Genomic DNA, 17,453 nt, shown 5'->3' on the forward strand with positions numbered 1-17,453 from the left:
TTTGTAATCATGACGTAAAAGCGTAAACGCAGAACCTTGTCATTGCTTCATAGATCTTGTGATTCTGGCTTCACAGTGTTCCCAGACAGAAAAATCTGTCATTTTCACATCGATTCAACATGTGCAGACGAGGTTTTGTGGCTGAGTTGTTGCTCTTGAAAAGCGTACTTGATCGTTTGTGCTGCCATATACCGTTCCGGTCAATGGACTTCTAAAGGGGGAAAACCAACGGAACAGTATATAAAGAAACTCTAATCATTTTTCTTTATTATTCCGCCATACCCGGAAGATTTTGTTGCCTTCTAGTAAGCATGCGTCTCAAAGCGTCAGAGCCGCGTTTCATGTTTTTCCTTGCTCTGCTTTCACTAACGGTTTTAAGAATTGATGGATCCGATGGTTTGTTCACTGGTAAGTTTGGGCTTGATATTTTTTTTGCATTTTTTACTTTTTGTTAAAAATAATTTTTGATTTAAATATTTTCCCATAATTTTTGTTGTTGTAAAAGTGCAAAATAATCTAGAAAACTCACCAAACTCCAATGACTCATGATGTTGGCTAAATCGTAATCAAGGGAGAAGATCATTATTATTAACAAAAGTTTTATTTAACAATGCTAATGCATTGCTTATTTCTAACGCTCAACATTATCATTTTATATTATCTATTTTTCATTGTTTATCTTGCCTTGGGGCATCTTCGGGAAAATTTCAATGGTAGTATATTTCAAATTTATAAATTACCATTTGATAGAAAAGTTGTGAATAAAAATATTGATTTTGACGAAGCTTTTGTGTTAGGGCAACTTTGCAAATCAATAATTGTAATCTTTTGTGAAAAAATTCACATTGCAATCATAAAACGTATCAAAATTTTTGCCCATGTCAAACACAACAAATAAAAGATGTTTAAATGTAACATTTTTTTTTATATAAATACAGAAATACTGGGAAGAATTGTACCATAACTGCAAGAATTGCTATAAGAATTATACCATAATTTAACCCTTTATTTTAAAATAATACTTCGAGATGTCAAAGTAATGATTAAGCAGTTCTTTTATAACTGATTATAAAAAAACATTATCAAACCGGAAAAGGTATGTTGAAATTATAAAATATTTGTTTAAACTTTAAAATTCGTTTAACTTCAGAATGCACACCAATTGCAAATTCAAACATTTTCATGTGTTTTAATTGCGTACACATTGAAAAAAATTCACACTTTCAACCAGTCCTTATCATCTTAAACAGAAGCTTTTAGTTTAAGATGCTAAAAATTGAAGAGTTGCGTTTGTGCAAGAATCTGTTAATATAGCATATTTGAAAATTTGAAGATTTACTGCTTTTCGTTATCACTCCTCAAAAAAATATTTTAAAAATTTAAACGACTTTAAACCTCTCAGCAAGCTGCATGCAATATAATAGGGCTTGGCCACTAGCAAATGTTGTTCAAGAAATTTCAAAGCTCAAGTGACTTTTTTTAAGCAACAGTAATATGAGTTTGAGCTAAAGTTGCGTAAAAAAATCATTTTTAAATGAAAGGCCCAAATGGCTGAAAATGCCACGAATATTCCCACACTCAAGTCAAAAACTTTATCTTTATTAAATCGGCAATGATTTCAAGCTTTCAGTGTCGTATACGACATATTTTTATAAGATTCTTGAGGTGTCCCTCTTCAAGTGAAAGTAGACACTCCAGTGCACAAATTTTCACCCTTCTTTTACATTGTAAATGAAGAAGCGTAAATTATGTAAACTAAATGTTACGCGGCTGACCTATAGATTTTCAAAAAAGCTTGAAATTTTTCTCTTGACAGGGAAAAACTGTCATACACAGTTGTACTTGGTCGGTCGTATTTTTTACATTGTATGGTTGCAGTTTAAAAACTGTAAAAAACGTTCTGTAAAAATTACGCTTTCTATTTCTTCATAATACCACAGAAGTCATAACTATTGATTAAAATAGTCTGTTTGAATTCCATGAACGATGTTAAAATTTAAATGTATTTTGCAAATCCTTAAAAAACGCAATTTTCATGTGTTACGCCTTGCATGCTTAGCATGACAACACAATGTCAAGTAAGTTTGCACTCAATGAGTTGGTTAGGTCTGGGCTATATCTTTTTGGTTCAGTGGAAACGTTCCTATTTCATGTTGAACCATAGTGCATTTACAGTACAGTTCGCAGTTTTTTATTTTTTATTTTTATTTTAAAGCCTTTGACTCAAGATGGCATTAAAGTTGCACTTAATACCAAACACACATTAACAAAGTTTTTTTTAAGGAATCTCATTGTCGATTTGTAAAAGTCCACTTTAGCACGCCTTTAACAACAAAGAAAATATGCAATTGTGCTTGTTCAACAAAAACGTCATTAGTGATGCTAAGATGAAACTGGAGTCACGCAATGACGCAAAACAACTCATACCAATTGCACGCTGAAATACATTGACAGGTCAAGACCGCATTGTGCAATGCTTTGCTCCACTCCATTAACAATAGAACCCTATAAAGGAATGTTTGCGTTGGCGTTTGAAATAGGCATTGTCATCCGATCTTGGCATTTCCGCTAGGTCTCAGTGCCCTTTTTTTCATCTTGACTTCCATTTTGATAACTTTGCTTTCAAACAAAATTACCTGACGTCAGTGGTGATTAAAAATTCAAGTGAACCTCAGCCGTTGACCTTACATATTACGTTTCAACATTTGCATAAAGCTCGACTCAAGGCGGTTTTTGTAAAAGAAGTGTTTCCAATTAATTCCTGCTTGAAACAATTTTCCGCCGATGTAAGCACATGTTATTTTTAGTGTACGTTTCAAGTTTTTCTGTTTTTTATCTCAAGACTATTGAATAACCTACTTGAAATGATTAGAAACGCAAATATCTGAAGCAGTATTACAAATAATATTAATAAGATAGCACAAAAACATATTGCATAACCTACTATGTGTGCTCTGACATCATGCTATGTCTAACTGTAACATTCTTCGTTTTGGGCTTTGTAGAGTACCAATACTTTGTAATAATTTAACGTTATTAGACATATTTTTTGGTATGATCAATACAAAAGTAATTGCATCTACATATATGCTTGTTTAAAATATACATGATAGAGTGCATGGAAAAAAAGAACATTGCTATGATTCAGATATTTTAAGAGTATGCTTGCCTTTTATTTGTAGAAGTAGTCGCTGAAGAGTGGGGTCCTTGGTCCATATGCACCGCCACTTGTGGAACAGGATCCCGATTCAGAGAAAAAATCTGCAATGGACCTTGCGTTGGAAATGCAATCGAATCGGAAGTCTGCAATTTATCTCCATGTGCTGAGAAACGTACGTGATTTTATTTGAGACCTCACATGAGATTAATATTTTTCTTTACAAAATCTAATGGAAATTTTTTGTCATTAAATTAAAAGCAATTTTTTATTACTAAGTGTAATTGCGATACTACAATTATCTTATAAACCACAAGGCCATCACAAACTTATGCTTGGGAAGAAAGGTATTCAAACATAATAATGGGAAGTAAAAGTATCCTAAAACGAAAGTTTCAAACTAGAGGTAATAAATAATTTTTATGAAATTTAATTACAAGAACTATGCAATATTCAGGTTATGTATGTAAAGTATGCAAAGTCATGGATAGACTTTATAATCGCTTCTGTGATATACTGCCATATTTATTCTGTCTCATAATTTATTTTTGCTTCAGTTTTAAAAAGTTATAGAATTTGTTCAAAACCAATAAATAAAGTGAGCTTTTGTCAAACTTGACATTGCCTATCCGTCTTTTTAATACTTTATTCATCTAATATATTAATTTGCTTCTTCTTTTTGAAGCATGTGGGGGAACATTGACTGCTCCATATGGAGAGATTCAGACGCCAAATTATCCGAATAATTATCCGGAAAACAGAAACTGCACATGGCACTTTAACATGGAACCAGGGAGCAAACTTTCCTTCTATGTTCAAAAGTTTCATCTTCAAGACTCGACTGATTGCAGGTAAATAAATATTATTTTATTTTTTTCAACGAATTTCAACTTAAAATGTCTGATGTCTGTATAAAGTGTCAAACCCTTTTTTCATTGTTGTCTTGCCATCGATTGATTGCTGAGGATTTGTAGTCTTTTCTATGTAAAAGGAGACGAAACAAACTAACAAGTTCGTTGCGATTAGGGTTAGAACTCTATAAAAATGAGAACTTGCCACAATGCTTTACTGTCTTGGCTCTCGATGATGAGGTTTTAAACGGGGGTTTCAGACTTTAGTTAAGAAAAAAGAAAAAAAAAAAAATTAAAAAAAATGAGTTATAATTTTTTTTTATTCCACTCCAAATTTAAAAAATATTAATTTTGAATTCTTTGCAGGCTTATCGCAGAAAAACATTAGTCATTGATTTCCTTTACAAATTTCAGTGCCGATTACCTCGAAGCCTTTCAGCCTGGTTCACAGAACATTAACAAATACTGCGGCACAACTCTGGTCTCTGGGAGCAGATTTGAGTCAGTGGACCACGAGTATTTCCTCCACTTTGTGTCAGACTCCTCTGCCTCTGAGAAGGGATTTTTGATCCGCTACGAAAGTAAAAGTATTCGTAAGTATTAAATTTGTTTGTTTGCAGAGTAGCTTCTAAAAAAAAAACTTGTGTAACATACAGTATTTGCCAGGTCTTCACTTTCTCTGTCGTGATAATTTAATTTTCATCTATCGTTAAGCCACAGTAAAGGAATGTGCAAATATTTCTAGTTTTTTCTTCATTAATTACCAGCAACTGAATGATGCAAGTCTCTTTTCAAGGCAAAGTAGTTATAAAATGGCCAATCAACGATTGCAAACTGAACGCTAGAAGTATAGAAAAGTGTGTTTCTGTTCGATAGTACACCATCCGTTGGCCTATATTAGGGTTTTACTTTGACTTAACATCGGAATCTTGTAAAGTACCCACAAAATATATACAAAAGAAATGCGTACTGTTGAGAATAAAAAATACTCACTAAAAATTTTTTTTTTAGCTGCTTGCAGCGATGACTTTTGTGCGAATGGAGGGATTTGTTCTGGCAACCATACTTGCGACTGTCCGGACCAGAAGTATTTTGGATACAGATGCTTATACGGTAAGCGACAAATAACAATTTTCAATTAACATTACATTGTTCGTATAGATGGTATGAATACCTAGACAGCAAAATTCGTCATTTTTACTTTGATTCAATGTCTACAGACGTAATTCAACATCTGCTTTACGTCTGCAGACGTTGAATCAAAGTAAAAATTACAGATTTTGCTGTATGGGCATTCAATAGCTTTCCCTTTTCGGGTAGTGTTCAACTTTGCGTTTTGAAACATCGTAAGGCAATGCGGCTTGGCTTCTATTCAAATCGAAGATTGCAGTGCACTGAAGCTTGCATTTGATAATCGCATATTTTTCAAACTTGAATTAAAAAAAAGGATCAAACCCGATGCAGACTTGTGTTTCAGCTAACGTACCTAAAATACAAGACTAAATTCCATTAGTGACTACTGTAATGTACCAATAAACTCAAATCATCTCTGAGGTGTATTTGTTTTGTTACCGCTTCCAGCAAGTTCCTTTACTTAATAGAAAGCAAAGAAAAATGTCAAGTTTTGTTACTTTTAGCCTTGAAAGTTGTTGTTTTATAAGCACAAGCTTTTAAAATGAGTTTGCGTTTTTCTCACTTGTTAGTTAGATTACTATAACATGATAAAGCTTTGGGGGAGAGTTAGTTTTGCTGTACCACGGACACGTACATTTTTGTATGTCTACAACATAAACGGCTTGATATTTGTTATAGAAAAGTACAGCAGATCAAAGGACAGCTTTGTTACGCCAACTTTGCCCAGCGTTAACAATCAAACAGAGGTCTGTTCGTTGTTCGGAATGGATCACGTGATGACGTTCGATAAAGCCTTCGGAAGCTTCACTGGATCCTGTCAGTACGTGGCTGCTCGGTGGGGAAGCACAGAAAGAGGAAATAAGATAGAGGTAACTTTTCCAGCTAATGTTTAGTTTTGTTTTAAAAATATAATTTTCTATGTATCAAAGCATATTTTATAGACTTGACAATGGATATGATTAATTTCTTTAGTTTTACTGCACCTTTTCAATAATCTTTATATACTTTTAGGTATTAGTTCGCCGACGCCCGAGTTGTGTCAGCTCTTCTGTGTCATGCAACAAAGAAGTGTCGATCATTGTTCTTTCACAAACCTTAAAAATATTCAGCAACGGTAAAGTCACACTTGATGAAGCAGGGTAAGACGTTTGTCTTTGACAATTTCTTCTTGGTGTGCTTCAATGCATTTCTTACTGTAAAGAGGAGAAGCTTTAAGCTTCTAAGCCTTTTGTTTTCGCGAGAGTTCATAATTTTTAATGTAGCCTATTATATGAAAAAATCTTCTAAAAAACAAAAACCTCAGTGTACAGTCAAATGCAAGCAATTGTATGAAAGGCATTAGCCTACTGTTACGCTACAGTATATACTGTAATACCTACATCTCCTCTATATTAACAGCATACCCTACGCATTTTAAATATACTGACCTCACTTTTAAGGAAAACAAAGGATACCTTATCACTGCGATATTGCATTTCCATTGATTAAGAGTTTTCTTGCATCAACCGAATATAACTAACTGTTGTTTATTTGTTGATATCTGAACATATATTTGATTGTTGCTTTAGGGTGGATCTTCCATTGAATTCCGGACCATTCGACATGACAAAAACTGACTGGGGTGTGATCACAGTGAGATTCGAAGAGGCAACGCTGTCTGTTGATTTGAGCCACTTTACAATCACGCTGACTGTTCCGAAAGAAAAGTCTCCTGAAGGGCTTTGTGGCAATTACAACGGAAATCCTGATGATGACATTGATGGACAGTTTTTCTTGACAGCTGACAAGTACATTTCAAATGATGGAGGTGAAACGTGTGCAATGGGGTCGGAAAAAAGCCAAGCCGTCTGCATTTCAGGCTCCCAGGAGCAGGTATTATAAATCTAAAGATTCTTGGTAAACATCTTCAGTTATTTAAGCGTTAATTTTTGTTTCTTTTTTTAGTAATAAATAGACCTAATCGTATTAGTGCAAATGCATTAGCAATTGTTTATAACTTTATATGATGTAGGGATTTCTACATGTTTTCGCACTTAATTTTTCACAAAATTTTTTGGTTCAAGACATTTTATTGGAATTGACTCTTAGAATCTTAGAATTGAATCTCACCTAGTAGGTCACATTTTAGGAGAATGGGAAAATTATAGAAAAAAACTGAACTTAATTGCTTTTAGCATGACTTTTCCTGAGCTTCAACGAAAATAACGAAAAAAATATGTGCATTTTTAATTTTAGACAGAAAATAAAAAAATGAAATATCTATGTCTTGAAATTTTTTTAAATTGGGGAAGGCCCCTTTTAGTGAAATAACTTGTTTCAAAGCTAGTGGGTGAAGCATTATTATGATACTTCTTTATCTACAATATTATGTCTAAAGTGTCTTTCTTTCATCAGCTTGATGCTTGCAACGTTCTGTACACATCAGCATTCGCTGAATGCCGAGAGCATCTCCCTGTTACTTCATTCTACGAAACTTGCCGTTCGGATGCTTGCAGATGTGACATTTCAACAAAAGCAGATTGTCATTGCTCAGCTGTAGCCAACTACGCTAAAGAGTGCACACGCTTGGGATACACAGTTCGTCAGTGGCGAACAGGAACTTTGTGTGGTGAGAAATAAACTTTCCAATTTTGATAGTGTCTCAATGTCAAAACCTACCCTATAGCAGACTTGAAAATGAACATGTACTGTTAAATGTTTTTTACAAATTAACAAAGAAATTAATGCTTGATCTTAAATGTCATTGACCAATAATAACAATTGATTAAAACAAGCGTTTCGATTTTTCAAGTCAGTTACTACACGTAAAGATTAAGACTTTTCTTCAGGTAAAAGATTAAGACTTCGTAAAGACTTCCCAATTAATAATAACTTCATTTGAATTTACAGCTGCTGGCTGCCCGAGAAATCAAATTTATGCCGAATGTGGATCCACATGTTCTCTGCCAAGTTGCAGCAACCCAAGTTATGGAACTTGCTCCACTGAGTGCGGAGAAACATGCGAATGTCCAGGAGGTGAAAATAAGTAACAATAATGCAAGATTAGCATTAAAAACGTGGATACTTCGCTTTGCAGTATATGTGACAAGCTTTTTAGTAGATCATATCAATCAAGCTTTACAAGAAAATTATTTTTTGAAAGCTGTATCACAATTTATAATATCTAAAACATATTTTTAGATAGACAAATCTCATAAAATCTGGTAACATTAAAAAACTGTTTTGATTTTCAAATTTAGTTAGTTCAAGTGAAAAAAGTTAGGCATTAATTTTCATCACCGCACATACCTTTGCTTTTACATTGTATTTCAACAGCAAATTTGTAGCTGTTTAAAGTTAGCTAGTAATTAAAATGAAAAATAAAGTAACGTTGACCTAATGGTAAAATATTAGCAGCGTTTGAAAAGTGGCATCACAAACAAAGACGATACATCCACAATAACTTTATATGATTGTACTCGTGCCAGTAGCGTAGCCAGGAATTTTGAAAGGGGGGGGGGTTTGACCACCCAGCGGCGGGGGGTCTGGGGGGCCTCCCCCAAAAAATTTTGAAAAATTACTTTGAATTTGGTGCATTCTGAGAGCATTTTCAACAAAAATGTGGGTACGAATATTCCTGTAAAATGGTGCTGTCTGGTAGCATAGCAAAAGAATAAGATCATGTTTTCTTCGGCATTTTTCGGAAATAAAGCTAAGTCTCTGTGTTTTCTTGTTGCTAATTCCTGGCTGAGATGTTTGAATGTTTGGTATTGGCAAAACGCGCTCTTTTAATGCAATTTTGTTTAAAACTAGGCAATTTTTTTTTAGACTGAAAGCATCATACTCAATATCGTGATGTTACAAGCGTGCCAAAGGGGGGGGAGGGGGGGTTGTAACCCTCAAAACCCCCCTTGGCTACGCCACTGACTCGTGCACATTGCTGAACAGGCTAATCTCCCCAGGAATAAAGGGATGTTTGTTGCAAAAACAAATGCGGCAGTTTACAAATTTAAATTTAAACTTAAAAATATCCTTTCAACAGTATTCTCATACCTAATAGTTTTTGATATGTGCTCCGCAGGTGATAATTGACACTTTTGGTTTTTTTAAATTTAGCCGGTTATGACTCAAGTTGCTATAATATTACCATCATATAAATTTTAACATGTTATCACTATATATATTTAATTATTTATCACTACTTCTAGACACCTATTGGGACGAAGAAAAGAATTGGTGTGTCCCACTTGCTGAGTGCCCATGTACACATGCCGGTGTGTCATATCAGCCGGGAGAAAAATATTTTCAAGAATGTAACAGTTGGTAGGTTATTATTAGTTTCATAAAACGAATTCTGTGATATTTAAGGCGCAAATATTTTTTTTTATTAAATCAAAGAGAGATTACTTTTTATAAATTATAATAAAGGTTCGCAATCCCAAAGTTTGAAACATGGTAAAATACTGTGCATTTTCTATATGGATCGTTTTGTTTGGATTAAGTGAGGTTTTACAAAAAGCAACTCATTTCAAACCTAACTTATAATGTTTTATTTTATTTTATCAGCACCTGTATTGGATCAGTATGGCAATGCACAAACAATATCTGCCCAGGTTAGTGTCTCTTGTTCCTTTGTAGCCTACTCCCTAACTTTAATAATAAAATATACACAAGCATAGGTATCTACTGCACGTAAATAGATATTTTAATTTTTGTCAAGTTTGCATCTTTTTTAAATACCACAGACATAGATCACTCTTTAATCATTTTTTAAATACACCAGAGCAAATTTTTTTTGCTTGCTGTGCTGATGAGTAATATGCGAATCTATTAGTATGCGTTTGTTACTTCAATATATTAAGTTTCATTTTTAAGGTTGGTTAGAAGTCAAAATTTTCTATTTCGAAAATAAAAAGGATATAGTAAACAATAGACTTTTAACTGTGCGGTTTGGCTTCAGTCCTTACTAGTGATGCGAACTTATTGTATACATGACAGAATCAATGTAATTTTCACTGATTTCATTTTTATTTTTTGAACGTTAGGTCTTGCCACTGTCAGCGGTTTCTCTCACTTCCAGACCTTTGACGGAATCCAATATCATTTTCCTGGCAGATGTACGTACACCTACGCTTACGACTGCACTCCAAACTCTGACAGCACCTTTGCTATCTACATTGAAACAGGTGAATGCGGATCACAAGCGGACTTCTCTTGCTTGAGGTATGTAAAGCAACTAGGTAGCTGCCCTTCTATTCTGTTCATGACTATTTCAAGCAGTACATTTGTATAATTATCAAATAGCAATTATAGTATACTCAATAAAGTGACGATACGAACAATGCTGTTGTAATTTATTTGCTCAATTTCAGAAAAGTAAAGATCTTCTCATACTTGCCTTCACTGCACACATCAGTGACACTGGAAAACGGTGGTGATGTTTTTGTAAATGACAATTCTCCCTCACTTTTGCCAGTTGTTACAGGTAAATAGTGTATAGAAATATACAGCAAACATTCGATTAGAATTTTCTAAGAAGGCAAAGTTTTGCTGTTTCAAACTAAAAAACTTGTAAGTTTTCACTACTATGGATGTTTAGTACATTTTACTGCGCTTTAGAAAATTCAATAATATATTATAAAATATAAGTTTATGTTATATTATATTATAAGTTTGAAAAACAAATCGTGTGTTTTAGCAAAATAGTGTCAGATAAATTATACAATTTTTTATATAATTGTCTACCATTAAACATAATGCAGCAAAAATTGACAATGTGCTTAAAATGCAATTTGTTGATTTTTACTTTTAATCGAACAACGTTGATGTAGAAATTGGTCATTTTGACGGTTTTTGAGTATTTAACGATCCATAAAAAATGAACAACAAACTTGCCATCACCTTACACTTGAGTGGTATGACTCAAACTTTGTAGTATTTCAAGTGCTTTGAGTCATGTTGTTAGAATACATACTGAATGAGCAATTTCGTTCACATTTCAAGTACCAATAAATTACTTCCATGATTTGTTGATCTGACCTTTTGACTTGACAGTCAGAAAGGTATTGTTTATGAGGTTATTTTTGTATGGTTATTTTTATTCGGGGGTTTTGTTAAAACACCAATTAGGTTAATTTAAAAAAAAAAAATTGAAAACAAAAATAGGATTATCCAAGTGCTGCTGAGCAGCAGAGCTTTACAAGGGACCAATAGATTTTGTGTGTTTTAGCAGTTTTAATTTTAGATAATGACATGCTACAAAGCAGTGCCACTGATGAGGATCTGATGTTTTGTGATAACAAAGTGCCTGTTTTATCGCAATATGTGAACATGACTAACAAAGCATATCTAACATTTGTGTTTTATATCACTTCGCCAATGTATTAACACTCTTAATTACTGAAGGAGGAATTACGGTGTACTCCCTGACATCTGAATATATCGAAGTTATCATTAACCACGTCCAAGTCTCTGTGTTGTGGGACAAAAGGTCGTCCATTCACGTCACAATGCCATCTCACTTTAAAGGTAACTTTAGTTGACAAACTTGGTTGACAAAAATTTTTCAACATTAGAACCTTTTTTCATTTTTACAATTTTAAAGCAGAGAAATTGGCTAATTTTCCTACTGGTCCTTTAAAACACTTTTCTAAAGAAATCTTAACAATACACTGTTGTTAAAGGTTTTCCTGAATCTAATTTTCTACATGAGCAGTGGGAAGGCTCATCAGTTCTTGTATCAATATTGTGTTTAGTGTGTTGTCTTTGAAAGTGAACTGTTTGCTGTTTTGTAAACAAAGCTTACATTTATCATCCTTGTTGTCATATAAATGCAGATAAGGTATGTGGACTCGGTGGAAAGTACAATGCAAAATCAGAAGACGATTTAACAACAAAAGACGGTTTGGCTGCAATGGCCTCTACATTTTCAAAATCGTGGGAATTCGCTATTCCAACAGAGCCATGCACAGCCGGAACATCAGAAAAAGCTTGTGCTCTTAATAGCAATCTTGGTAAGAATTTAGTAAATAAAAAATAGGAATAAAACATACCTTTATTTCACAAAGTTTCACTCATACATTCACAACTATTTTAGTGAATGATCAAATTGTGTCAGTAAGCACGGTTGACCACTGATCCACGAAGGTTTGACATGGAAAGTATTAAGCCACATACACATCAACTTTTGCCCATGTTGTGCTTACGTAACATTAGTAATGGCAAACGGATATGCCAATAGTGTAAAGTTAGTTTTTGTTATTTTAGGATGGAAAACTTGGAATTTAATCACCAAGACAGAACAAATTAAAGCATGAGACTGTGTGCAGCAATAGACAAGTTTCAATTTTTGAGTCATTGAATTATGATATGCTTTAGGTTTTACGGAAATTGCTTTATAATTTGATTAAAAATAAGTGATTGTCTTTGGTACTGCTTCACAGAAGTATATTCTCAGTGAAAAACATTCATCTAATCTTGACTGATAACTGGTCAGTGGTCAGTATAGTTCAAACACTAAGCTTGTTGAATAGTTATAGCATGCTAATCACAGCCGAAATATGCTGTGAGAACGTCGAACCGGTAACATACAGTGCAAAATCAGATGTTCTTACAAATATTGTTCAACACGTTTTTTGTTGTTGTTAATAGTGCCATGATAGTGCTATGAAGTGGTTGCACTATATTATAGTACAATATTTGCAACAAATTCCTCAGTTGTTTAACATAAGCCTGGATAAGCAAATTATTGGTTGCAGCTTGAAGCGAAAGCGTTTTTAACCGAGAATAACCAACAAAAATAAGGCGTTTTAAGCCGACAATTTAGTCGTTAAAAAACAACTGAATTCCAGTTAAGTTTAACATGAAGCCACTAAAACCTCATACGTTAGAATACAATATAGATAAATCTACTTTTTATCTGCACTTTGTGGAAATCCATACTCAAGTTGAAGCTACTTGAATTGATCCTGCAATTTTAAAGATTGCTATGTGATCCCTTCTGCAAATAAAGAAAAAAATTTCCAGTTTTAGAGATTTGGTTACCTTTTTTTTGTAGCTGCATACAATATCCAGAGCCAAGTATAAACACCACTTTTTGAAATAAAAATTTACGACATTGTAGGCTGTTGACTTTCGATGTACTTTCAATTATTTTCATTAAAACAGCTTAATCACAAATTAACTTTGACGTAATTATCAAATATCAAACTTTTTAACCATATTTGTGTGATTGATAAAAAAGCATTACGAATTAAAAATTACATTTTTTCTTCATTTACTACTTTTATTACGTATTATTTTTGCTAGAGATTCTTTTTCAGAAAGTTAGATTTCAAATTGGGGTGCTGCCAATAGCAACAAGTTGTAGGGTACATGACTTCCGATCAATAATAAGATAAGTGATTTCAACTCTGATTTTGTATTCAGCAAGCGCAGCAGAGCAGCAATGCTCTGTCATATGCAGCGAGGCCTTTGACCACTGCAAATCTGTGGTTGCTTGTGAATTCTACATGGAAAAATGCAAAGAAGATGTGTGCGCTTGCGAATCGGGAACAAATTGCTTGTGTGACGCCGTTGCTGACTACGCATTGAAATGTAGCTTGGAAGGCATTTACGTCAATTGGAGAAATGCAACTTTTTGTGGTGAGATTTTATCGCTTCTAAAAGCGGTAGACCCAGACAGCAAAATCCGTCATTTTTACATTGATTTAACGTCTGCAGACGTTAGGTTGGTTGCTTTGTAAGATTTGTTGTCTGGGGAGGTTGCTTTGTTGACAGAAGCTTTATTTTTTGTGGAATCAGTATTAGAACAATAGTATTTTAACCTTGCACAAGTATTAATCTGGTCTCGGCACTAAAAAAATTGCTTTACTGTAGTGTAGGTTAATTGTATGTAGCCTACATGACTTGAGAACTTTTCTGTTTGTCGATTTCTGATTAGCATCGGTAAAGCATTGAAAAAACCTTTTGTTGAAAATTTGTTTGTAAAATATTACTTTAAAATTAGCACGGTTCCTTGCTCCAAGAATTTTTTCAAGTCACAGTGCTGAAGCGGAAGCCTACAGTTAAACCTAGTAACCCCACTGGTTTAAGTTTTGGACGATAAACACGCAACAATCCTTGTGCGTTGTGCAATAATGCTCCGTTTGCACTTGAGATAAATGACGTAACAGTTATAGGTTTTCAATGATGCAGAACCGGTGCTTGGAATGTGCGTGCGTGAAGGTATTTGGTGCTTTAGAATCCCCAAAAATCACTAATTGCATTGTAAATTTAAGGCAGCCGCAAATGATCTCGAAAAAAGATGACTAGATTTTCGCCCATTCAACCGTGAAAGTCATTTTTGTTCTTTATGAACTTTTTGTGTACGAATAATAACAGTCATAATACACATCATAGCCTAATAACTTACTTCAACAAGGGTGATATAATAGTTTATGCGGTAGTCTATCCAAATTAAAGATAGAAATAAACAAATTAAGTTTAATTAACTTTAGGTTATTGATTGTGTGAAACCACGTTTTCAGATGTTTCTTGCGACGGAGATTTAAAGTATCAGACTGCAGCGACAACTTGCGGACGAACATGCCGATCACAAATGGAAACGGAGTCCTGTTCTACAACAAAGCTCTTGGAAGGCTGTAACTGTCCTGAAGGTAAAACAGAAAATCGACACTGGGTTGTTATAAAAAACCTAAAGTACTACTACTTGTACTGTAACTACTTTAGGTTAGGTATGCTTAGAAACTTTAAAAACGATACGCAACAAACGGGTTAAAAACGTTAAGGGTTAAAGGTTAAAAACGTTAAGGGTTAAAGGTTAAAAACGTTAAGGGTTAAAGGTTAAAAACGTTAAGGGTTAAAACGATACGCAACAAAAAACAAAGCAACCACTGACGAAATCTTGCTATTGATTGATTGATGTATTTTTTGTTGTGGTCTTCTTTGTTGAGGATAATAAGTTTTCTAAAAAAGCAATGGAAGTTTTTTTGCATTGCAAAAGAATGCAGTATCATATCATGTTTAAATATTTGTCGCTTGAAAACCAGTTCTATCCATCATCTTAAAATGAGTGATAAAGAAGATGGATATCGCAAAAGCCGCTTTTGCGTGGAAAAAACTTTATCAAATAATTATACAAGTTGTACAACTCGGGTGATTTTATTTACTTGTTTGTGGGCCCTTTTGAACAATAGTATCACGCTGTAGGCAAATACCTATCCAAGGACGGAGAAACATGCGTTGAACTGCAAGACTGCCCATGCTACTACGATCATGATTGGAAGGATGTAGGCCACGTGATCCATCAAAAATCTGGACCATGGTATTATTGAATTTAAATCCATTTGTATGTATCCACTTTGTAACTATGCACCTTAAATCCAATTCAAAACATTTGCATGTAGCTTTTTTACATTACAATGCAATTTTTATTTTGCGGTTTTATTTGTTTTTCATTTTTATTGTTTGCAACTTTAGCCAACTGGCAGAACCTAGGTGTAAGTCTGTAAGTGATGCCTTTCGGATACTTAACTTTTATGAACATTAATTCCAAATGATTTCATCAAGTGTAGGCTACTTCATGAAAGCAAAAAATCTTATTGCTTGGTATTTTATTCTTTGTTTGCATCAATTATCTTTTTATTTTCAGCTACTGCATCAACGGGAAAATAGTTTGCAACAACCACCAGGGTAAAAGTTTTTCTTTTAGTAAAATAATAAATTTGGTACCACAGTTTTTTAAAATAGATTTTTAATATCAAAACTACTGAAAGAAAGTGGTTAAGTTTTATGCAAGCACAGCAAATAGCAGGCAATGATCGCAAACAAAAATCATCAATAAAAAATAAAGAAATGAAGCGTAAACTTTATGGCTAAATGGAAGCTTTTTAAGCGATTTGGTTCATTTGTTGCATGTTACCAGAATGACTAAAAGCGTAATCTCCCTGAAAAGAAGTGGATAAAAATCATCCACCATGTTTTGTCATCTCATCGGAGGCACTCGTTTATGTCCAAATAAGAAAAGCTGTTTATTACTTGAAGCGTTAAATTCCCAAATAGCGTTGAAGTCAAGCAGTAAAACTGTTTCTAAAAATAATGCAAAACAATCCAAAAACTGACGTTATTGTGCTTGCGTTAGAGATAAGAAAAGCAAGTAAATATAGAGCTTAGGTAAATTAAGTTGACCGGAATGGCATTGCGTGCCATTCAGGTAAAGCACGCATTTAGAAAAAACGTCTCAAAACACTCTAACCATAACTTACAATCCTGCTGAAGTTAAAGGGTCTTATCTGGCAATCAAATAACTTGCTCATAACTTATTTTTTAGAAATTGACGAATCTACCGAGTTAGAATGCCCATCATTCATGGAAAAGCGTTTGTGTTCAAATCTCACCCAAGGAGAAAAAGGAGCTGAATGCATCAGAACTTGTCGTAACAAAGGCGAACCTTGCCCAGACACGCAATGCAAATCAGGTTTGTATAAATACACACATAGTTTGTCTAAACTAAAAACTAAGATTAACTCCGTTGAGAATCCTTGGAAAGGAGGCAATTGGAGCGATAGCCATCCTCTAAAACACAAAAAAGTAACTGCATTTAGGGTACATTTGCAAGGTCGGGTTAATGTACATCTACACATCATTGTGAATTGTTGAAGCTTTCTCGTTAAAGCTACTTGCTGGATCCGTCCCTAGATTGACTGTAAAGATATCTTTCTATTTTATATTCATCAACACGCTCTTGCAATGAAAGGTATCAAAAAATATTTTATCAGTTTATCACTTTGGCTAAATCTCAATTTGTGTCAACAAAAGTGTTTTTTCAACTTTATTAGGTTGCGTGTGCCCTGATGGTCTTGTGTACCACAATGGTGCGTGCTTACAACCAGATTTGTGTCCTTGTAAAATACACAACAAAGAATTTCCGGTCGGAAATGTAACCGAAAGTGGATGCGAGAAGATGTAAGAATGGACTAGTTTGTCTTTTTTTTCTACTGTAGAAATAAATAAAAACAGTTCTATATGAAAATCAAGACGCAGCAATGGAAAGCTTGTTTCTAAACCTATACATTGTATATAACGGTGTATAACGGTGTATGTATACAACGTATTAAATTCATTTTAACTTTAAATTTGGCTGTTTGTCAGTAGTACACTATACGTTATAGTTAGCATTACTTTTGTTGAAAATTTTTAAAGCGACTGTTTTTAATGAAACTATATATGACGGTGAATAAAGATTAATGTGCTGCATTAGTTAAATAACATCAAAAATAATTTCTTATGAGAACATTGTTTACGATTTAAACGAATTCTTACAAAGAAATTAG

General features: G+C 33.8%; 1 protein-coding gene across 1 annotated transcript in view; it reads left to right on the forward strand.

Annotated features, from left to right (window-relative positions):
- The first annotated feature begins 289 nt into the window (after positions 1-289).
- Positions 290-17,453, forward strand: part of LOC145768875 (uncharacterized) — a 66,245-nt gene continuing 49,081 nt past the window's right edge. Inside the window, exons 1-22 of the mRNA XM_082580481.1 lie at positions 290-408; positions 3,183-3,332; positions 3,843-4,008; positions 4,423-4,601; positions 5,020-5,121; positions 5,821-6,011; positions 6,154-6,281; positions 6,711-7,014; positions 7,537-7,750; positions 8,032-8,157; positions 9,330-9,444; positions 9,688-9,734; positions 10,167-10,348; positions 10,504-10,606; positions 11,527-11,649; positions 11,958-12,134; positions 13,549-13,764; positions 14,649-14,777; positions 15,331-15,445; positions 15,773-15,813; positions 16,451-16,597; positions 16,959-17,085. Coding sequence (XP_082436607.1) covers positions 312-408; positions 3,183-3,332; positions 3,843-4,008; positions 4,423-4,601; positions 5,020-5,121; positions 5,821-6,011; positions 6,154-6,281; positions 6,711-7,014; positions 7,537-7,750; positions 8,032-8,157; positions 9,330-9,444; positions 9,688-9,734; positions 10,167-10,348; positions 10,504-10,606; positions 11,527-11,649; positions 11,958-12,134; positions 13,549-13,764; positions 14,649-14,777; positions 15,331-15,445; positions 15,773-15,813; positions 16,451-16,597; positions 16,959-17,085 — 3,179 coding nt within the window. The 5' untranslated portion in view covers positions 290-311. The remainder of the gene's footprint in view (positions 409-3,182; positions 3,333-3,842; positions 4,009-4,422; positions 4,602-5,019; positions 5,122-5,820; positions 6,012-6,153; positions 6,282-6,710; positions 7,015-7,536; positions 7,751-8,031; positions 8,158-9,329; positions 9,445-9,687; positions 9,735-10,166; positions 10,349-10,503; positions 10,607-11,526; positions 11,650-11,957; positions 12,135-13,548; positions 13,765-14,648; positions 14,778-15,330; positions 15,446-15,772; positions 15,814-16,450; positions 16,598-16,958; positions 17,086-17,453) is intronic.

This window comes from Aplidium turbinatum, chromosome 4, assembly GCF_918807975.1.
Source record: "Aplidium turbinatum chromosome 4, kaAplTurb1.1, whole genome shotgun sequence".
Lineage (NCBI taxonomy): Eukaryota > Metazoa > Chordata > Ascidiacea > Aplousobranchia > Polyclinidae > Aplidium > Aplidium turbinatum.